At 37.5% G+C, this 24,016-nt stretch overlaps 1 protein-coding gene across 1 annotated transcript; it reads left to right on the top strand.

Annotated features, from left to right (window-relative positions):
- The first annotated feature begins 8,331 nt into the window (after positions 1-8,331).
- LOC103712343 (peroxisomal adenine nucleotide carrier 1-like) lies at positions 8,332-20,447 on the top strand. The gene is made up of 5 exons (XM_008798839.6): positions 8,332-9,076; positions 13,901-14,132; positions 14,275-14,421; positions 19,451-19,620; positions 19,836-20,447. Exons 1-5 carry the CDS (start codon positions 8,931-8,933, stop codon positions 20,113-20,115), a joined length of 975 nt encoding a protein of 324 aa, XP_008797061.3. The 5' UTR covers positions 8,332-8,930; the 3' UTR covers positions 20,116-20,447.
- The last annotated feature ends 3,569 nt before the right edge of the window (positions 20,448-24,016 follow it).

Raw genomic sequence — 24,016 nt, 5'->3', positions numbered from 1 at the left:
ATATTAGTTCCTATCAATTTACTATAATTTGAAAAAATATTTTACAATTCAAAAGGTTAAAACTAAGATTAAAAGGAAATTAAGCTCAAAAATTAAAAAGAAAGAGAATTTTCATTGTATTGATATATTTTATTAAAAATTAGAAAATTTTAACAATTTATTAGAATCAAATCTCATGAAATATAGTATATTGGATGTATTGCATTATGTTAAAGAGGGATAAATAAGTCAAAGAGGCAGATAAATGCTAGACATAGTAATGACATTGTGTATGCAATCTGTGGGTGCTTGCATGTTATTACGCCTAAACATTGCATATTAAGACTATGCTTGGTTAGGAGAATGTGAGCTCTGAAATGAAAATGAGAATGAGTGACTCCTATACGAACCGTTTGGTTGAGGGGAGTCTTATTTCGATTCTAATTTTGGGAGGAATAGGAATGTCCCAATCGTTTAAAACCCAATCTCGATTCTTCTCTCGTATTCAAATCCCATTTCGACTTCAATTCAATTCTAATCACGAACTAAATACGTCAGAAAATATGACTATTTCGATTCCTATTCTAATCCATTTTGATATTTCAATCCATTTTGATTCTGATTCTTATTCCAATTTCAGTCACGAATCGAACGCAATCTAATTCTCTATATCCTCGAGCATCAACACCATCACCTTCTCCTCATGTGGAAGTGCAGAAAATAGTTTATTTCTGCGCATACCATAGCATGGATCATCATGTTAGCTTCTGAAAATTTGATATCTTAAGTTAAGCAACAAAGAAAGCAAGCATACAAAGAAGAGGAAATGGAGTCATCTGCAGTAATATTAGATATGGCTCTACTACTCTTATGTGTTGATTCTAAGACAACAGAACCGTATCTAGTTATGCTCTCTTAATCTAACAGCTTTGTTGCTCTAAGATCTGACCATGATATTAGCTAAAAAAGAGTGTCTATTATTTCAATTCTATTTATGCTACGAATGAGATTATGCCTTGGGGGAAGGTACTTCCGATGATCAGATGTAGAGTTTGACATGAACATTGATTCTTGTTAGGAATATTTACATCATAGATGGTATTTTATGGTGGCACTTCATCTTCCTCATGGACCTTGGTTGATGTTTTGGACCTAATTCTAGGAGCATGGTCTCCTCTAACCCTCCATCTATCTCGTTGAAACACACACACACACACGCGTATATGTATATGGGTGTGAATTGTTTACCACAATTTTGATTGATTCAAAGAAAAATATGGTGGGTTCAAGCTCTTCAAACAATATTGTTTGTATGGTAAGCTAACTGATACCTGGAAAGAAACTCATAAATGAAGGGATTTAGCTGCCATGCTTCGTTAGTGGCCAAGTCATAGGTATATGCAAAACCTTGTATTGGATTTGTAATTACTTCTTTGCTTATGATATAGAACTGAAAATATTGTTCTTAGTTAATTTATTAGGGATGGAGAGAGACAGAGTCCCCTCCACTGCTCTTCATCTCTACTGCCATTGAGGGATGGAGAGAGAGAAAGAGAAATAAAAAACAAATGTGTTGCTCCTATTACTAGAAGTCCGGTGTTCGAGCTCAAGAAAAGGATAGCATAGGAATTATCAGCATCATTATCTTCTTCTTAGGATGATATCTAGAAAACGGTTGTCTACATCTGTGCAGGGCCCATCCCTTTGAAGGTCCAAGAGCACGGATCCTCTGTGGTTCACACATGGCACCGCAGAATATTTTGCAACCATGGATGGCCACCATTAATGAATAGACAACAATCAAACAAGGCAGCCCATGAGCGTGTGCCATATCATATGCAAAGTATGTTATTGGATGGTTGTTCATCTCCTGATGGTAGCTATCCAGAGATGCACAATACTCTCCAATGTGCAGACCATATCTAGAGAATCCTAGTTGGATGAACCCATCAATGAATATTAATGAGCTTGCAGCAGCTCGTGAGGGACTTTGTTATCGTTATTGTGCTCTAAATGTCAATAGCATGTGGCTAGAAGGCAACACTCAACAATTCTGATTTGGATCAATGATGGCGGCTAAAGCACTCATATTGTCTAAACAACCCACTTTTTTTATGAGAACCAGCGGGTGCTCTTCCTCACTATTTTGGCCGCTAGTTTCCTTTCCTCCTCTACTTCTCTTGTCCACTTATTAATGTTTCTGGATTTTCTTATTTTAGATGTACTTATGGGTTCAATCCCTTTCAACTATAGGATTAAGGCTATATGTGTCATGCAAAAGAAGGATGCAACTTTCTTCGGTTGGTTCATCCCACAGATTTCAAACTGCACCAAGCTCCAACATTCATTCATCTGCACGAATTTCAAAGTGATGGGTGGATGATATGGATTTGTCTGAAGGACAAGTAAAGTGTTGCGGAAAGATACAACCCTAGCTCTCAAAAGAAAAGTGTTGTTTAAATTTGGTCAACTTTTTAGACAAGTAAATATTTCTTATAAATTTTCAAATTGAGTTTTGAAAGATGATGTACCATCTAGATCTCAAGCATCGACCACAAAGAATGTGAAAACTTGAACTAATGTAAAATGCCACACCTAATAGCTCATTTATAACTAGCAATCATTCGACAAAAGTGCTCATAAGATACCACTAAAAACTAAAGGAAATTGTTATAAAATCGACCAACAAAGAACAACTCCACAATTAACAATTTTTTACAAATAATATTCCATCCACCATTGCAACTAAGTCGATGCATCACTTGACTTTTCATGTGTAATGAATATCCACAAAAGAACTAATTATGTTCTTTGATATGTGGATTCTTCATAATCATAAAAACAACATTGCAATTCCTACTTTCCTAATACCAAACCCCCTTGGGATTAATCTTGTAGAAGTTACAAGTTGATGCAATGATAGTGTTACTCCAAAATTAATATACCTTCCCCTTGTCCAAATTTCAGGCTACAAAATTGCAAAGATCTGCGCATACAAAACGAAGCTTAACCTAAAGAAGATCAAGACATACCATGGCTATCTAAATACTCATAACCAATGCATAATGCAATGGGAACTTTGAACCAGTCCTGTATCATATATGTAATTTCACTAGGACTTGTGAATGCAGGTACTAATATGGGAATATTCATCAACCTAACTGAAGTGTCTAGCCTCGGTCTTCTCCAAAGTGTTTTACCTCGGTAATAGTTGAAGTCATGATTTCATCTAGAAGGCAATAATATGCAAGTTCGGCCTTCTTCGAGTAATCATCACCAATAATGGATGTCATTTCAACAATAGTCAGTTCAAAGAATTTTGCACCAAACTCGGCATCGATCATCGGCTCACCTTGGTCCGGCAACCTTAAGCTAATGGAGAGGCTGAAGCAACCAATCGAATGATTTGTAGGGCTTAAGACTAAGCAAAAGGGCTTTAGGCAAAGAAATTGTACAATGTTCTTTGGACGTATCAAGTCTTGGACACTTTGTGAAGTGAAGCTCAAATTAGAAAAATATTATAAAAATGTCCAAATCATGCTTAAGTCTTAACAATTTAGCCTAAAGTGGTAGTGTTAAAAGGTATATTTTCATGCACCTATCACATCCCTATAGAAGAAACACCCTTCAACCTTGTCTTTGGTTCAGAAGTTATGATCCCACTTGAGATTGGCCTCCCATCGCTTCAGGTGGAATGTTTTGGTGAGCATAGGAATTTAGATCATTTCTAAGGTAACTTAGATCTACTTGATTAAACAAGGAAGCGAACTCAGGTTTGAATGGCAGCCTACCAACAAAAAGTGGCTTAGTATTACAATTTTCGAGTCAAAAAAAAGTTATATTGACATGGTGACCTCATCCTCAAAAAGGCTGAAGTATTACAACCCACAGAATAAAGAAAACTAGCTCCTAAGTGGGAAGGATTGTATTGAATAACCGAGGTGTTCCGTCCAAAAACTTACAAACTTGAATATCTTAACTATACCTCGGCACTCCAAACATGGAACTCCAAATATTTAAGAGTCTATTATCAGTAAGGCTAATCTATTGTACTTCAAAATTATATTTAATAAAGTTCTCACAAATTGCTAGTATTTCAAGTTGACATTCTCCATAAAGTGACTAAATAGTTCAGGTCGGATGAAAATCACCATCGAAACAAGGACAACCCGAGAATATCTAGGACCTAGATTTGAAAGCCAACAAGGTGAGGGAGAGTCTGATGGAAGAACCAGTTACTCCTGCAGAGACACCCAAAAATTGATCGGAACCTCCATTATCCGATCCTATGCGGATAATAAGTCAAACCTAAAGCTGAACTCTAGGTAGTCATGCAGAGACAACCCATGATTGGTTGGGACCTCCGATATTCCAACCCTTGAGTCGATAAAAAAAACCTGACAAAAAATGTTAGACTCAGATGAGAAGACATACTCAATTCAATCATACGAGCAGAAAATTATCTATGAACCCAACCAATTGAGCAAAATAAGTTAACCTACCGACCTATTTAGGTCAAAGATATCAAAATGATAACCAACGAATGGATGGCGAGATGATCGAACATTCATCTACGCTACCTTGGACCTATGCTTAGCACAATACTAATGTACAAGAGATACATCGGTTAAACCAACCTACAAGACAAGTATTATTACCGAACTCAAATACTTAACAAAATTTAAGGAAAGTTAGTTCATGCAAAAGATGTTTAATACACATGTAAAGGTTTTTACATGGTAACTGAGCATAAAACATTAAAAAAATATTATAGAAACATCATAAACAGGCTTTTGAAGCCTAGCCATCAGTGGATGAACTATTCCCACCTTCATCATCGTCGCCCAATCCAACTCAAAGGTTATTGAGGTTGGCTTCTTGAAAGAGCTTCTCCACTTAGGCCATGTAGTCCTCAAAACCCTTCATGAAGGAGAGGCGGTGCACTCGATGATCTCTAGCTTAAACTCCATTGAAAACACATAATTCTCGATGGCCTTGACAACTTTCTCTTCAGACTGAGCAACCTTCTCTTCTGCCTTGGTTGTTTGCTGTTCAGCTGCTTGCATTTTTCTCTTGTCCTCAGCGAGTTCAAGCTCTGTGGCCTTGATTGTAGACCTCCTTAGCTCTGTTCAGCTACCACCTTAGCTCTTTTATCTATCTTCTCCAGCTTCTCCTCGGACTACTAAAGTTCAGTCTTTAGCTTTGCGTCCATCTCAAACAATTTCAGTTTGATGGTTTTTAGCCTCTCTTCAGCTTCTGCAGCATGACGTCTAAGCTCCATCATGCCGTTGTACATGAAACTGACGTTGTAAGCCGCTATTAAAAAGAAAAATAATTAAGTTTGATACAAAAAATAAACTAAAGGATGGTAGTTCATCACTTACCCGAATTACCAAAATGAAGCCATCTTCGACGAGGTTGTTTGCAGGCCATGCCCGAAGCAAATTCTTGTCAATAAGGAGTTCCATGGCTCTAACTAACTCCTTAGCCATCTGAGGACTCTTTAAAGTAAAGCCAAGTCTGTGGTCTAAACGAGGCACTTCGAAAGATAGGCTTCCAGCTCAAGGGTAGAGGAGCTTGGGGCTGAAGAGGTTGGAACGGACGATGATGGCTTGTAGTGAAGCTGCTGCCTGCAGTGAAGGCTAAGGAGAGAAGATGGGCTCCGGTGGAGCAGAGTGGATGGGAGAAATGATCTCGACTTTAGGATCAAGCTCGACTTGTGTACTTGAGGCTCTGCATTGGAGCTTGGTCCTTCAGTCAAGACCGAAGAATACTTGGTTGGTGGCCTCGGGGGGACCGAGAAGGAACCCTTCTAGGCTTTTTGTGTGGGAGGGCTCACTCCTAGTGGCCTTCTTTTTACAGACGACCTTTCTGAGCAGATAGAATCAACCTTCATTGCTGCAAAATTGAAGAGAAAAGTTAGATCTTGCTACTATTTGAATAAAGCACAAGAATACCGTTCGAGCAGTTACCTTGAGGACTTGTTGGGCTCAAGCCGACATTAATTAAAGTTTGCTCGGACAACAAATCCTGCAAGGGAGGTATATTATACCCGAGCAAAGTATCGAGCCATTATTGATCATCATTAGATAACCCCCGAGTCTAGTTCAATGACCTTCAAGGCTTTACCAAAGGATGTCGAAGCACCACAACTACTTAGAAGAGAGGAAGAAAAATCTCCTCTTCCACCCATGAATAGAGCATAGGGTTTTTCGAATTAGCTAGTGATCTTTTCGAGGAGAAAAATACCACCAGTTCCTCTTCTGAGGATGTCTTTTTAAGGTGAAGCAAGCTCGGAAGAGAGAACGAAGGGGTGGATGTTATACAATAGATAAAGGACAAGAAAGTCGATAATGACCTGCTAAAAATTAGGAACTAGTGGGTTAGGGCCAAAAAATATACACAATTAGCTGGATGATAAAAGGATGAAGTGGAAACCTCAGCCCAACCTTAAGGGTCTCTCCGTACAAGCTAAGCCAAGATGGAGGAGGATTGGTAACCCATCATCGGGACCGGCAAGCTCATGATTGAATTTGGTAGGAATAAAGTATTGAACCTGAAGCCTGTCTAGATCCTCTTGGATGAGGACAAAATTTTTGTTCTCAGGTCCAAAAAAAACTTCGAACCCAACCTCTAAACTAGTAGAGGGAGAACGTCGAGTCCAAGTTGAACCCTGGTCCATCAACCAACTTCTAGCATAAGCTTCAACCTCATTCATGATGGAAAAGAGGAAAAAGAAAGAAGAAGGAGAAGAAAGAAGAAAGAAGGGGAAGGAAGAGAGTACCTAATCTATGAATTCGAAGAAAACAAGAAAAAGAAGTGCTTTGAGCGGCCGAGAGTGCAAGCACTACATGCAATAGGTTGCATGAGATGCTAATGACAACGCCACACCCTAAAAGTGAGTGCCTCACTGGAAAAAGCTTGCTAGAAGGACCGGAGAAGATGAAGATTTCTCACAAATGAGAGCGCAACATCACCACAATCAATCTCAAACGAATGCAAATGAGAAGGGGGGAGCTAAATGCCTTTTGTCGATGTGTGAACAACTATGATCAACACGACGCTATGGCTACCCCGAGTTGATCATGCCATGTTGCATCTCGAAATATGTAGCTATCAATTTACTCGATTCGCCATTTTAGTTCTTTTAAAAAAGCCCCATCACCACCCAAAAAATTATGCCAAAATAATGACACTTCGAGGAACTCAATCGATGCATTAAATACTGCTTCTAGAACCTTCTGCATGGTTCTAAGAATGCCCAAGTATGACCTCGATCACTTTAACAGTACTATTTTCTTCACCTAAGTGGAAAACAACCTTGGGCTCGGAAGTGGAGGGTAAGTGATATGGTGAATATTTATCAAGCTAACTGAGATATCCGGCCTTAGTCTTCTTCGAAGTGTATTACCTTGGTAATAACCGAAGCGCAAGTCTAACCCAACCAAGCAATAGAGAGTGCCACGTGTCTCTTTGAAGATCGTTTAAGAGCAATTGGTGATCACGAAGAATGTGATTGTGATCCCAACGATGGTTAGACCAGCTTAGCTATTATCTCACAATAAAAGCTATTATTATTGCATGCACAATGTGGAAAGCTGTTACCATGCAGTTATTGTGCGTCGTGGAGAGCCATTACCATGAAGTTATTGCATGCCCTGTTAATCTTGGTAATGAACACCAATCCTATCCTTTATATACAGAAAACTATAGAACCTTCGGATATAGGTCATTCTTTCTTTTTTTACTCTCTTTAGAAACTCTTTCTCACTCTTTCTTTCAGTGTTGCTCTAGAGTTCGATTGACTTGAGCGTCGGAAGGCCTCCCACTGGATAAACTCTGGCAAGAGAATTTTGTTTTCAAGTCGATCCGGCATTCTCGAAATTTGATCAAGCTCGTCACTAATATCTTACTAGTCAGCATCTAATGTCCTATTTATCAGCCACAACACACCTGTTTAGAGGGGAAATGACCTCACCATTTGACCACGATTACTTATCGATCTCAATCTTCACCTCAAATTCTAGCAACAACAAGTACCATGTGATATAGATCACACCATCATGTAGTTCATGGAGTGGCTCCAGCTCTTATCATAAATGATGCAGCTGCAAGTTTGTACAATCTAAGATGTGTTTCCAGGTTCATTGAATTCGCTCTCCACAATGGATACAGCATGCAATGCACCTGCAACATATCTGTCCAATTCATAGGATTGCAAGTGGACAAAGAAAATAGCCAAGCATTTAGATATACAAACAATGACCCATGGGCCCATCCTACTTGCATTTACACGTGTCCTCACTTTCCCTTGGGATAAATAAAAGAGTTAGCTCTTATATTCCACGTTCTGCAAGTTCCATTCGCGGACGCTCCTGGGTCAACGGAGGGAAACCTACCGAACGCGTCGCACACGGTTGGTGCCGACCTGGACGCACCAACTCCCGCTCGCCCAAGGTCGCGGTAAAACGCCGTTCGTTTCCTCTAACCCACGCTCCGGTCTCTCTCTCTCTCTCTCTCTCTCTCTCTTTTTTCTTAATAAAAACAGTAATTTATATAACTCTAATTTGGATACATCCGGCCAAATTTAAAAAAAATAAAAATATAAAAAAATAAAAATATTAGCAGCCACAGATGCCCAAAGAAACTTCTCAAAATGTCGAGCAATGTAGACGACGATTCACGCTCCGATCCTTTGAGTGTTTGACCCGAATGCCGTCAAGACGTCACAATCTTACGCTCCTCCTCGTCCTATAAACGATACGTATTTTTTTAATTACTACTAGAAACGGCTCGGTCGCAGAAAGCCCGTTTGAGCTCGAATTATAGTAAGTTTGGCCGTCTTATATGAGAAGACATCAGAACGCGGAGGAGAAGCGAAGGCAAAGGCTGCTGTCTAAGTACTCGAGAGAGAATAGTGAATAGGCAGCGGTGATCTAGGGGGTCGGAGGATGGCGGGCGTGGATTGGGAATCGCTGACGGAGGCGACGTCGGGGGCGGTGGGGGCGCTGGCGAGCAACATCGTGCTGTACCCCCTCGACACCTGCAAGACCAAATACCAGGCCGAAGTCCGATCTCACGGTCGGCAGAAATACAGGTTTACGTGCTTTCTCATCCTCCTCTTCTTCTTCTTTTCTTTTGATTTGATTTCACTTTCGATTCAGTTTTGTGGTCTGGAATTTGATCTTCATACTTCTGATCAAAAGATAAAAAATGATGATATTCGTGTATTGATTCTTTGATCTGTCTGTCAGTTATTCATTGATTACGATCTGTAAGTTTGTTAGATTGGTTCTCTTTTCGAGGATCTGGAGAATTCCGTTGTTTTTTCTAAATTTTAGAATTTTGGAGTGGTATCTTGGTGTTTCTTTTTCTTTTACTTTTTCTTTTTGTTGTTGTGCCTTTCTGAGATGAAATGCATTATATTTATAATTATTCTTGATTTATTGACAACTATGTGACACAAAATGGAGTGTTCGTTGGCTATATGCTGTCTAAATATATTGGTGCTTGATGTTATTGTGGGCACCATGGTCTTCGTTAAATCTTAGTAAATTTTTTGGTCTAATTTGAAGAGATAAGATCACCTTCGAAATGTCTAGTTGCGAATTTGAAATCCCAGGTACACACTACAGGACTTTGACTTCCTCCCTTCTTTGGGAGGAGAATACCAAATTTTGGGGCTAATTCTTTATAAGGGAGATTATTTTTTTTTTTAAAAAAAGAAAATTGTTTAGTGTTGAAGGATCTTGAAAGAAGAGGGGAGGACCTGAACTTTCCATTGATGAAAGTTGCAAGGAATGATTTGGAAAAGTGTTGCAGTAATACTTGAGGCTGCCCCTGGTAGGAATGATCAGGAAATGCGGACTTATAAAGCTGACCATTTTACTGATGCAGGGCTTGATGGTTATCGTTCTGTCGCGGTAAAAGAACTAAGCTTGCATTGTGATTGTGGATGTTCCCGTAGGGAACAATTGAGTTGTCAGATTGGCTTTGAAAATAATCATCAAGATTTTGTAAATGATAATAATTTTGTCCGGATGATTGAGATAGAAATGACTTTTTATCAGGAGGGTTCTGATAGAAATGTTTGTAAAGAATTGTACACAATGTAATATGATGCATTCACCATCTTTCATGTATTCAGGCTCTTTTGTGTGGTTTTTCTTTTTTCGTGTTTCATAGTGGATATTATAATGTCTTCCCTTATATAAAACTAACCAATGTTTTTTCCTAGAAAACTTATTGGTAAAGTGACTTGGAATACTTATCAAATTATAGGCTTCATCCCACATATATACCCTTCTCTTCTGTGTTTAGTGAACCTCCTTATTGTAATTTAGTTTTAATTTGAGAATGTTTAATGTATTATTTAATCTTCCAGTATCAGTCAATCCGTATTATCAATCATTTTAAACCTTCACAATATGTTTCTTTAGAGTAAATAAAGGTCTTACCATAAGTTATTTTAAGTACAGGTATGTCAGGGAAGGTAGATTTACTAGCAGACATTAGTACAACGAGGGACAAACAGGAACCTAATGCAGCTGATGAAGGTTGGCACATTGAAAAACTTTTCATATTGATAGTTAATTATTTGAGGTAACTGATTTAAGATGAGGATTGCTGTCAGAGTTTTTTTTACCCTCAAGTCAAGTTTCTTGTGATGTCATCATGGATGGAGGATATGCAGCTAAAATAAGTTCCTGGGACTTTCTCAATAGATGGTCCTAAAGGAGGTTCAACTTAACGAACTTTCTTGAGAAGATAAGGACAGCAAGAAACCTTGAAGCTTTGCTTGTTATATTATCAGAAATTATTTCAAACCTCAGGACTGATGTGAGTGCAAGTCATGCTTGTTGGATTCAAGGCCGTGTATGTGAAGAAAAGATAGCAATCAGAAGGTAACATAGAGTGACAATGGAGCCCAGTAAGAATTCCTTCACAAGATCAATCATGGACACACAGAATTTCTTTGATGAAGTTGAACTTTTGTTTCGGTTTGGGGATTACTGGTATATGGCTCAAGGAAACTCAAACAGTGAGCCATGGTGGAGTGAAAGGAAAAAATGCAGACAGTAGACAGAATGGAGAGAGAACCAGCTTATCATGCTAGCAGACAAGCAACTACGGCAAGCTTGAAGATGACTTAATGCAAAGCAAACACATAATTTATGCATATCCAGGTTATTTCGGAGATGGTTGGAGTCTAAGTTGAGGATAATTAGCAGCAGATTCAATGCACAGATGAATTGATTTGAGATTTGTTGCTTATTTTTACTCTCTTGTATAATAAGCAGCAGGATGACTTCTGATTAGAAATCAGATACGAAGTTCAGATAAGTAACCTCTGTGGACTAGCAGCAATCTATCAACAAAAAATATTAAAAAAAATGAAAGAAGATAGAGGGATAAGTGAAAGAAGTTGTATAAGAATAAGAAATGTGTGCAAAGAGGGAAAGAAAAAAGCCTGTGGCCACTTTGTCTTACTTAATATAACCATGTCCAAAAGTCCAAAACATTCGTCCAGAATACAGATTTTAATGCTTTTTTTACAGAGCCTCGATCAACTAAATGTCCAACCTTAATTATGATTCAGTTTTATGAAAAAGAAAAAACTATCCCAGACAGCTGACTGAAGTCCTCTATTTTATTTACCAATTAGCCCTCTTCTTGATTCTTACTAAAATTCATTAGGAACCATGGCAAACTACTCAGCCAGTCAATTCTTCCCTACTCTGTGCTGGCTGTTGCAATTTGTTTCCTTAACCAAGGTCCTCCCTAAAAACTTCGAACAGCCATTCTTCTGCTTAGATTTGCATGCCCAGAACAGTCCATCCAGTCTTCTGCTTGTATTTGGATGCCTAAGCAACTGATATGGTCTCCTAATCATCTCCTACATTTTCCCCTCATGGTCAACTTGTCTTAAAATTCGGGTTTGCGATTTTGATTGGTTTAGGATTTTAATTTCTATGTGCTCCCTGATAATCCTTTCCTTTCAACCATCCAGTTAGTAGGTATTTGTTTAATTAGACATACAGCTTTCTGTAACTTAATGGGTATATTTTGTTCAAACATATAGGAAAGTCGTTAAGCTCTAAACCCTTTTTGTAGTGCAGCCAATAAAGTAGGTTTGATACTGTGTTCTTCTTTGCTCATAAAATGGCTATTATTGCTGGATCTTCACCTGTTGCCGCAACTGGTTTGAACTATTTAATTTATTTAGAATGACCAGCTATAGAAGATTGGCTGTACATGCACTTGCATGTACATTCTTACTAGTTCAAAGAAAAAAAGGGTTTGAAGACAATATTCTGATCACACAGAGAATCACTTGTACAAATTGCAAAATGACTTTGAGGAGGTTTTCATTGCTTTCATTGTCTTTAATGCTTTTGACTGTTATTCATTTTTCATAGTTTCGGTCAAGGATGGATGACTGAAGACACTTCAACTTCTGACAGTCCATGAAGACTTTGTCAATACTTTGCTCATCTAGGCTGCCCAGTTATTATTGGTTTCCTTCAATTACAGTGCTAATTAAACCCTTCCAACAGTCATTTTCCTGCTCAGATTTGGAGGCCCAAAGTAATGCATATGGGCATCCTTTATTATTCCAATAAGCACTTGCTGTAAGAAAGTAATCTTCCTTTTTTCTTCTTTTTCTCACGTGGATGTGTTTCAGAGTCCCGTCCCAGTCCCAGTTTCTATTTTCTCACAAGAATGAGATGGGACAGCCAGGACACCCTGCATCCTGTCAAGATCTAAAACCATGCTGACAAGAATAAATGAGGTTTAAATGGCCACTGCAGAATAATTTAGAACTCAAATAACAAGGTTTGTGAATTTGCTTTTGCTTCCTAGGGAAAAGCATATGGAAGTAGGTCAATTGTAGACTAAAAAATGAAACAAGGAAAAAAGGAGGATCCCTCCTACCCTTTCTACGCTGGTACCCTTGTTTTGATAACATAATGTTCATGAGTCCAACTTTATGGCCTGGAATGCATCTTTATAGTTCCTGCATCTGCCAGTTCTATGAATAAGACCTGCTCTACTGATGCTCAACATGGCCCTTGGGATCAAGTAGTATGCCTGTCAAACCCTTAAGCTTTCCATCGAAGTCCTTAGAATCAACCAAACATCCAAAGTTTTTGCAATTACATTTGGGTTGCTAGCATAAGATTTGTAATGTCAGTAGTGGTTTTATTGTTAAGCATCCATTATCATGTGATAGTAGTGATAGTAAATGTTAGCCGCCCATGGTGAACCTTAGTCAGCAGAGTATTGAAAATAACACCATATAACTAGAGAGTCTGTCAGGTCAAATGATGGATGTTAGACATCCATGCTTAAAGGCATCTATTAATATAGAATAATGCTCTCTGGATAGTGTCCTAATTCCATATTGTTTTATGGGGGACCCTATGTGCTGATCAAGTCAGATACTATATTGTAAAGAATTAGCTGATTAGCCTCTACGCCATATTGATGATTATTTTTGGTGCAAGGAATTGGTTATCAATTTTATAATTCTTTTATGAATCTTAAAGCTCACTCCCTAGAATACAGCTTATGGAAGTTAGACGACCAACAGAACATACTAAAGCTCATATATTATTTAAAAAATATCTGAGAATACCATAACTACATCAACTAGTCTGGATAGAGCATTGGTTGAGGTTATTAATCATTTCTTATATGGGTTTTTAACTTGTTTCTGTTTCACAGAGTTAACATAAAATGCTTAATTCTATCAAGGCAGTGTAACTAGTCTGGATAGAGCGGAGGTTGAAGTTATTAGTGAGTGCTTATACGTGTTTCTAACTTGGTTCTCCTTCACTGGATATCTTACTGTTCCGGCAGACCATCATTTACATGGCATAATTTATTTATCTAATTTCTTTTGAACTGTATTTTCTAGGAACCTTTCAGATGTCTTGTGGGAAGCAATTTCTACGCACCAAGTTCTTTCCCTGTACCAAGGACTTGGGACCAAGAATTTGCAATCTTTCATATCACAGTTTGTTTATTTTTATGGCTATAACTATTTCAAGCGGTTGTATTTGGAAAGAAGTGGAGCCAAATCTGTTGGAATGAAAGCCAACTTGGCTGTAGCTGCTGCTGCTGGTGCTTGCACTGCCATCGTGACACAGGTAGTCAATAATTAGACATGAAATTCGATATCAGGTTTAAGTAGATTCCTGCTTTTCAGGCATTGTAGCAAACTTTCTATTTAGAATTTTGAGTATAGTTTGTGTTGCTTCTCTTTTTTGTTAATTTTTTTTCTTTATTCAGCCATTGGATACAGCATCTTCCAGAATGCAAACGAGTTCTTTTGGTAAATCCAAGGGATTATTTGAAACTTTTTCAGAGGGTTCATGGAGTGATGCATTTGATGGTCTGGGAGTATCTCTTCTATTAACCTCAAATCCTGCTATTCAGGTACCGTAATGGTAACTTTTAGTACTGAGATCATATGAAATACTATGCAAAGTGAAAATATAAATTGCATATTAGTTGACACATCATGTAGCTTCTCTATTGTTTATGCAATTTATTAAACTAGTGTTAGTATTTTACCTACTAATCTAGTAAGTAGAACTTTGAATGCATGCTGTGGGCCAAAAAAATCAGATTTAGATCGGTTTTGAAGTAATTAAATGGTTCTCTATTTCTTAAGTTAGTTAGTTTATCAGAATGTTTGGTTGAAAGGTTCTGCAATGATCAGTTTCAAGGATATGGAGGTGAAATCTTAAAGTTGCTGCATAGGGCTCTGAGCATGGAATAATCTGTGTGAGGGGAAAAATGACAATAGAATAAAAATATGCCATTCCTGGCATACTCTCTGATTTCTTCTAATTCTATTTCCTTTCCCAAGTTCTCATTGGACAAACAGATTAATTAGTTTAATGTGTAGAGTGGATGAAGAGAATAAATCTTCCAATAAATATGATATGACAGTTCTATGCAATACTGGTTACTTCATTGAATCATAAGGGATTTCTTTAAAGCAGGAAAGTAAGACATAACCTTATGTGGTTGTGGACTTATGAAACCCCAGGCTTTTAAAAATCAGTCAGTCTTGGTTTTGGTGAGTTGAGCTTGCAAGTTTGATTTCAGCTGTTCCGCTCTAGTTTCAGAACTTTCAGCCAAAAAATCAATACTATAAAACAAGCGACATAAATTAGGAATCATTTTAAAATTTATTGTATTGTTTGTAATTTATGGCATTTGGTGGTGCCATGCTGAAAAGTCAAAATATTATTTATTTTTCAATGACGATGTAGAACAAAACAGTCATCGCATCTATGAGATTTAAGCCATAGGATAGCCTACAGTATGTCAACAAAAATTTTCTTCAAGTTTTTATGAAACCAATAATGCAGCTCCCAAATCTTGAAACATGCAAAATCTAAGTTCAACGTGAGAATAAGTTTCTTCAAATTTGATAAAAATAAAGATATGACAAGGCATTGAAATCATGACCCATATATATTTAGCAGATTTAGCACTATATTTGTTTCCATCTGAAACTTTATGCCTAACTGCTGTTTTAGATCAGTTCCCAGTGAAAATATAATCACTTTATTAGTGGCTATTTACTGATCCCATCTTTCGTGGAATCGATTCCCCTTTTGTTTTGAATGTACAAAAATTTGTGGAGCTCAGCATGTCGGGAAGAGTGGGAGAATGGTCTTGTGCTTATATTATTACTACTTTACCAATATTCGATGCTAGGTCATTCACTGCATTACTATACCTTCCTTATTCCTTGTACATTTTATGGGTTTAGCAGTTTTAATGTTTCAGCTGAGACTTCATACCATGGTGAAATCATATGTGCGCCAAATAATCTTTATCCTTTTTGGTTGAAAATTCTCTCTAATATATTAAAGCAAGTTTTGCTGTGCTGGAATCTAAGCTCGGACCGGTTGCCCGGCGGCACGGGTCGGTACGCCCCCATACTGTTCTGTGCTGGGCCTGTACCAACATTGTAGAGGAGGCTGGGGAGAGGGAGAACGAGAGAGCAGAAAAGAGAGAGAGAAGGGGGAGAGAGGGAGGGAGAGAGAACAAGGGCAGCGGAGGCCGGCAAGCCGCATGGACGAGGCGGAGGGGCTCCATTTGCCGACTTCACTTAAACATCGCGAAATTAAAAAGGGGCCCCCCTCTGAGACCTCTATTTTGAACGAAATAGTAGATTCGGAGGAGAAAACCCTCCTCTGCCTCCTCCGCACGGCTCACCAGTCTCCACCGGTCCTTTGCCGGCCGGCCTCCACCTTCCTCTCCCTCTCCCTCCCCCACTTGCTCTCTCTCTTTTTCTCTCTTTCTTTCTTGTTCTCCCCCACTATTGACGGATTTTCGTTTTGATTGCCGAAACCGTCCCGGTCCGCTGCTGGTACGGCTTGGTACACCCCAAACCATCCAATTTGGGATGCTTCTGCCGCCATGCATTAAAGAATTCTAGTATTGAAAATACACACTTTCTGCTTACTGCATATTTGGCTCCTTTTCCGCAAGTGGCTTGTCAACCTTCTGACGTTTTGTGCTTTATATCCTTTTGGATCTAGGCCAGTATTCACAGTATTTGGATTTTGGACAAATAAAAATATGCACTGTTAGCTAAACAAGGTTATTTCCTTGAAACAATGGCATTGTCGATATTCTATTGTTTGTTCATCTAATTTGGTCAACATGTTAGCTGGCTCCTGAACAAGTTAGACATTGGTTCCTGAAATAGTGGGACATTACTCTGCATATGTGGAATAGTAAAATTAGATTCCAACACATTTACTAGGGAGTTAGCAGGAGCAGAAGTTTATAAGCATTTATGTTTTATGTTTTGTACTTCAATATCTATCTCACTGAAAAATCAGTTGCCATTATTTGTAAATACAAAATACCTTAACCTCAAGTCTATTGCATTTCAATGGGGCTGAGTTTATGCATGAATTATAATCCAATAGATTTCTTTTTTTTTTTTGTGGTACTTTTCAAGCTGTTGTCAACTTGTTAACAAGGATTTAGTTCTGGCCTAGAGAACTTTGGGCAAGAGATAGGCTTGCTTTGAAACTTAGAAGGTTGTTTAGTCAATATGTTAAACTACTTGTCACATACTTTAAGCTTATACAAAGCAATGCTCCAAAGAGTCCTTTTTGGCTTGGTTAGAGCGTAGATGAAAGAGGAGATATGGACTAAAAAGGAATTGTAAACATTTTTGAAGCCAAGGGAACAAACTCAAAGAGAATCTCCTTATTTCAACTATCAAATCTTTGAAAAGTCTTGTAAATGTGTTATTATGAAATAATTTTTTCATTTTAATCCTATGTACAAATTTTCAGATGCTGCATTTTGAGGAACATTTGTGATTAAGTGGGTACAAAAATGAATGGTTTTAATGACATGATTTGATGTTTTACAATAATATGAGCATCAGAATCTATTGATTGAAAATCAATACATGTTTTGTGATATGCAGATCATCATGATCAACAAAGTGGACTCTCGATTTAAATGTCCTATCATGTATTTTAGCATACTAGTATAATAGGCATTTCTATTTCTGCACCCACTTGATGCATAAGTTAGAGATCTTAAAATGATATAATAAAACTTCTAGGTATTTTTAAATGTGGAAACCAAAGTCGATAATAGTGATCTTTGATTTGGATGGTTCACCATTTATTTTAGAATCATTAAATTTTTTAACTACAGCTTTAACATTTCGTGTGCAATCGAATTCATATGCATATGCATATATATTGTATATGTGTATACAAGGTCCGCCATACCGGTTGGCGTACCGGTGGTGCCTAGAGCGGTACGTAGCGGTCTCATACCGATCTCGGTTGAATGGCCGGGTTTTTGGTTCCGGCCCCTTTTTTTTTCTAAAAGTTGTCTCTGTTGAATCTTATTGTGTGAAATTAAGTGAAGTTTGATGTTTTTCTATTTTGATTTTTATGATTTTTGATGTTTCCATGTTTAGGTTTAGGGTTGAAGATAGATGATGCATCTTATTACTTCCTCCCGTTCCAAATGATACAAATGATAAAATGATACACAAAATATCTTCAAATTAAGATACAATCATTTACCAAAATATCTCCAAATGATGCACAAAAATTTTGAAAAACTGACGTACTGGTGCGAACCGGCCGGTTGGCACCGGTATGTCACCGGTACCAGCCGGTTCTCCAAAAAAACCAATCTGGTACTGGATCATGTTGATCTGGTACCGTTTAGGGCGGTACTGGCCCGTACCGGCCGATACAGCAGACCCTGTGTGTATATGTATATATATTAATGGATATATATAGGAAAAGGCCTAGAATCCAGCATCCAATGTGTTGGACTCCGAATCTTTTCCCTTTCTGCCCCACCCCGACAAACATACTTGTGCTTGCATGCATATGGGCTCGAAAAAAGGGACCCAAAATTAGAAACCCTTTTTGTCATGTGTCTTTCTCTCTCTCTCCGCTTGACTTTCAACTGTGTTTCTCTCTTCTTTCTTTGGCCTTGGTCTATCATTCCCCCGACTATTCACCCCCCCCCCCCCAAAAAAAAAAAAAAAGAAGAAGAAAAAAAAACAACTCTCTTTACTATGGTTTTTGAGGTGTACCTTCTTCAACCTTATTTTCATTTTATTCTCCAAATATTGCATCTTCTTTACTTTTATAGAGTCCACGGACTCGCACTTTGCGACTAAAAATGGCCTAGAGCTGAGGTTTGTTGCCCATTAAATTTGAGACCTTATATTGCTTTATATAGGCTAAAAAAATCTGAAATTTCTGCTTGCCTGTCGTGAATTATAACTCATTAAAATTCTACTTTATATATGACTAAGCACTATTGAATGATTTTTGGAAAATATGTTGATAAAACTCTATCTGGAATTATGATTTTATTATTCTTCTTATTTTATTCTGAACTAAAATTGAAAATCAGATATCATGTAATGATCTTAGAAATTGACGATAAGCCACTGTAAAAGCATCAGAAGCTTCTTAAAAAAAAAAAAAAGATATAAGGATAATGTAGTTTGAGCATAGAGGGTTTAAATATTTTCCATCGCATGGTTTGTCAGCATCATGCTAGTGATTTGTCTGTAAGTTGTCAGTTACAGTGAAGGAGACCTCAAATTAACATAGGACAAGGTAATTAGCATATGATGTCATTGCCCACCTTTCTGATACATCAGTTTGTGCTATGAACCTTTATATGTGCATCCTTGATGAGCTGGACCACTTGGTTATACTGCGGTGTGGAGATTACAATTATATGCCAAAACTATTTTTATTCATCATGTGTTCTTTGCTGCTGAATGATGAGAATGTTATTTGAGAATTGAAAAAACTTTTCCATTTGATCTTGTGTAATTAACAAACTCAATGGGTGGAAACACCACAATATTCCTATTATAATTAGGAATTTAAGAAAGCGAACCTAATTAACTTTTGACTTGACAACATTGCAGTACACAGTTTTTGATCAGCTGAAACAAAGACTTTTAAAGGGGCGACAAAGCACTCAGGTTTCCCCAGCTACTGCAAAATCTTCTCCAGAAGCTCTTTCAGCCTTCTCAGCTTTTGTATTAGGTGCCCTTTCAAAGAGTGTGGCAACAATCCTAACTTATCCAGCAATCAGGTAGCAAGGTCTTCCAATGATTTTCTAACTCAGTATTAACCATATTAATTCCTAGAATGAATCTGTGCTAATAAGAAGCTGCTCATCCTTTCATAATTTGCTGTTTCGTGTTTTTTGTTAATTTGCTCGGTATAATGTCATGAGGTTAATTTGCTATTTCCTGTGGCAAGCTGATAATCATTGTAGCAACTCTGAGATCAAGAACTTGTGAACAGGTGTAAAGTCATGATTCAGGCTTCTAGTTCACATGATGGCTCCGAAAAGGATGGGTCATCCAAACCACCCAAGACAATTATAGATGCTTTACATGCTATATGGAGAAAAGAAGGCATTTCTGGTTTCTATAAGGGGTTGCAGGCTCAGATTTTGAAGACTGTCCTGAGCTCTGCATTGCTGCTGATGATTAAGGAGAAAATTTCTAGGTATACTTGGATCTCAATGCTTGCTCTTCGGAGATATCTGTTGGTTTCTCAGAGGAGGATAAAGAGCACATAGATATCCATACTCATATCTATCTTAGAAATAACATGGCTGATTAATTTCCGATATGCAAAATTTTTGTTGGTCAAAGGAATCGGTGTCAGAAGTGAGGCAGCCAACTGTTGTTGAAATTTTCTCCAGAAAAAAAGACGTAAAAAATTTAGTTCAGATATTTGCTCTACTTTTATTTGCTTGCTTCTATTACTCGAACAATGGCCTCTCAGGGAGGATGTCACATGAATAATCTGCAGGAAAATTGTTGGATGTAATGAGATATTGAGTTGGGGCATCATAAGTGCTGATACTGTTTCTTGCTTTGGAATGCCATGGCTCTTCTGGGTTTAATATTTCTTGTGCTTTATTATGCAAATGATCATATGATGAGTCAAAAAGAACACTCCAAATCTGGCTCATGTTGCTTTTGTTCTTTCCTTCCGTAAATACTCGTAGAAATCCAACATTGAGTCGTCATTGTTTTCCTCATTATTGGAATATTATGGTGATTAAGGTCTTATTTGGATGCTGGAAGATCCTATCAACCCGTAAGATTTCTGGCAGGATATCACCTTTGAAATTACGATAGAAATGGCATAGACGAAGGTCGTCGGGGAGGCCAGAGGAGTAAGTAATCCTTTTTTAAGGGGTAAATAGGAAAAAGAAATGGAGACTTGTCCAACTCCACCATGCTGAATGGACTTCTTCCATGAATATCAACTTTATATGCTGTTGACTGAAATTTGTCTGTTTGCATGTATGTTTTCGCGGGATGACCTACTATCCCATGGTTTATTCGAAGGTTATTTTGCAACCAAAAGCAGTCTTAGAAATCCATGAAATGGTCCTGCTCCAGCTTCCTGGAAGAAGAAAAAGGCCAGGGTTATCAGCTTATATATAGCAAAAAATGTTTAACTCCTTAAATTTCCGATAATTATCTATACAATATTCATTGCTGGAGTTCAAATGATCGAGGTACTAAATTATTTTAAAACATTATGTGCATTATTGATATATTGAATTATAGTATTTTTGAGACTATTGGAAGCTTTCTTGAACCAGTTGATTGCTATTATTGGTACCGATAGTGAGTAAATACATTACAATCACATTATTTTAGTCCTTGTAGTATCTTGCTTAAGCCTTTTAGTGCAAATCATGGGAGAAAGCTTTTGAAAAGTTGAGTTTCATTTAACAAACTCTAGGGCATTGATTTAAATACTTGCAGCTTTTGAAAATCCGTGTACATTTTGAAAAAGAAATAGCTACCAAGTGAAAGACTTGGCTTTTAAAAAGTTAACAAGTAAACTGAGCACCATGTAAAACGATAAGAAACTGAGCTACCATTTTTCGGAGCTTTTAAAAAGCTGAATTTCATATAACAAGCCATTGAAAAATTTATATTACAACTATCTCCTCGTAAAGGAACTAATTGAACATGAGAAGTTCCACTTTTTAAAAGATTTTTTGCATATATAAACTTTTATAAATATCTAAAATTGCATGTATACTTTTTCAAATTTACTGTTTGCATATATAACCTTATAAATTACTGTTTTTATTTATAAATATCTGAAATTGCATATGTGACTTTGTAAATTTTTTATTTATATGCATACCCTTACAAATTATTTCTTTTTGTATGTCTACCTTTATTAAATTAAGGACATACACACAAAAACAAGTAATTTATAAGGGTTTACATGCAAAAATAAATAATCCATAAGAATATATATGCAAGTAGTAAATTTGTAAGTATATAAAAAGAATAATTAATAAAGTATACATATAAATAGTAAATTTGATAGGGTGTTCATGCCATTTCAGATATTTATAAAGATATATACGCAAAAAAAAAATCTTTTTTAAAAAGTTCTAAGTCGAGTTTTTTATTGGCTTTAGATGGATTCATGGACACTATATTTCATCCGATGCAATATGTGATCAAGGTGTTGGATTTTTCAGCTGAGAACATGTTGCAAGAATAAAAGAATAGAAAAATAATGAAAGAAAAAAAAGGAAAGTAGTAAACGCGTTCTTCCACCTCTAGAAATCAACTAAAGAAGTTACTACAAACACATTTTACTCATGGTAAGTTTCCATGTCTAGAGACTTTTACGCCATCAATATTGATGTAGTACGACTCAAGCGTTACGCTTTAGGTGAGATTGAGATAATAATAGTTGCTCGCCAAATATACAAGAGAAAGTAACTACAAGCTGCTACAACATCAAAAATGTATCAATTTTCAAAGTTAACATGGACAAAGTAAGTTGCAATTAAAATTATTGTTATCTTGATCTTAGGCAATACAATTCAATATATTTAATTAGATGGTTTTGCAAGGTTAAAAAAATATGCAGCTTATGAAGATTCACAAAAATCTCAATCCATCATAACTTTACTTCTTTTTGAAGGTTAATCTTGTATACTTATCTTTCTAAAATGTTAATTATTTCCCAACCAAATAAAGATGTTAATTTTTAGGCAGCATTTGATAGGTCAGATAAATTTTAAAGGAACGTCCCTTGTATTGTCCAATGGTAAGCTATTCTATAGGATAAATCTTGGAGGGATAAGTTTAAGAAACATATCAACTCCACAGCATAATCACTCTCCATATGTCTTCATGTGTTCATACGATATCATCGCAATGTGAAATATCAAATGTTTCGGCTTTTGAAATTGGTCTGGTAGATGCTCCTGGCATAAAATTGAAAGATTTTTTATAATCTTATGGATAGAGATGCTGGTGGGAGACATACTCATTGCTACCGTAAACAAGACCACAAGAATATCCTTCCTTCTAGATGATGAAATGTTATGGAAGGTGGGGAAGCTGAAAGCATACTTAAACATTTTCAAACTCAAACTTTGGAAAAGCGTACTTACACATTTTCAAACTCAAACTTTGGAAAATCTATCAATTTACCGTGCAGTACAATTATATGATAGAAAGAAAAACTAAAATATTTTGGGCAGATGGGAAGATCATAATTGACTATGGTAAATTTGGTGATGTCATTTCAAGTAATGAGAGATTTTTTTTTTAATTAAAATTTATTTGGGTCCATTATGAATTAGAACAATCTTGAGACTTAAGAACGAGTCTAATAAGGTCGTAAGCCATTGCCATCTTTGCTCAAAATCATCCCATGCTTTTCACATTTCTTTCATTATTCTTCAAATGATTTTAACTAGTGATGGGGAAAATATTTGGTAGCTCGACCTCAGACAAAATCTCTCCCTTTACTCGAATATAAGCCGAAAAGAACTACCTCAGCCACAGCCAAGCAGCCGACCATCCAACGTGAACTCCTCGGCCCCAACCAAAGAGCCAGTGACTGAGGAATCATCGCTCGAGCAGGACAATTGGCATGAGTCAACAAGGGCTAACAGTCCCAACAACCAAAAAGAGAAACAACCAACATTGCATGCTTCACAGCCGCACTCCGACTTCCCAAGGGTTGTTGCAGAGCCCCAAACCTGCTTCATTGGAGCAGCCCGCCGCGCCTATAGATAATGAGCATTCCACCTGCTTATTCAATAGGAGCAGGCATTGATCATGGTGGTCTAGAGCCTACAGCAAGCAATAGCACGGCCAGTCCAACTAGAACCTAGCAGCATAGCCCCCATTCTCAGTCATCGGTACACCACATGCCCCAAGACAACCCCCATTCTCAGGACTGAGATCCTGAGCGGTTGCGTCAGAGTCAGCACATCCGGCAGAGCGACCCCACCCGGAATGGAAGACGGTGCACTCCAAGCCCCCATTCCGGTGGGAACTTCGTCCAGAGCCTCTTGCCTGTTCGTCCTGTAGAGTCTCCGCCTCAGCGGGGTATCAACCTCGATAGGAGGATCGAGAAAATGGACCGCCAGATTTAGGGCCTCAAAGGGCAGGCTCCGTGGTTGAGCAACAACC

This window comes from Phoenix dactylifera, chromosome 12 (genome assembly GCF_051530095.1).
Source record: "Phoenix dactylifera cultivar Ajwa chromosome 12, Ajwa_hap1_PhDact_Kaust_v1.1, whole genome shotgun sequence".
Classification (NCBI taxonomy): Eukaryota; Viridiplantae; Streptophyta; class Magnoliopsida; order Arecales; family Arecaceae; genus Phoenix; species Phoenix dactylifera.
Note: the sequence above shows the minus strand (reverse complement) of the source record. Positions and strands in the feature narration are given on the sequence as shown.

Coding starts and splice junctions, on each gene's coding strand:
- LOC103712343 (XM_008798839.6), top strand. CDS start 8,931: ATGGCGGGCGTGGATTGGGAATCGCTGACGGAGGCGACGTCGGGGGCG. Junction 14,422..19,450: donor CCTCAAATCCTGCTATTCAG/GTACCGTAATGG, acceptor ACAACATTGCAG/TACACAGTTTTTGATCAGCT. Junction 19,621..19,835: donor CTAACTTATCCAGCAATCAG/GTAGCAAGGTCT, acceptor ACTTGTGAACAG/GTGTAAAGTCATGATTCAGG.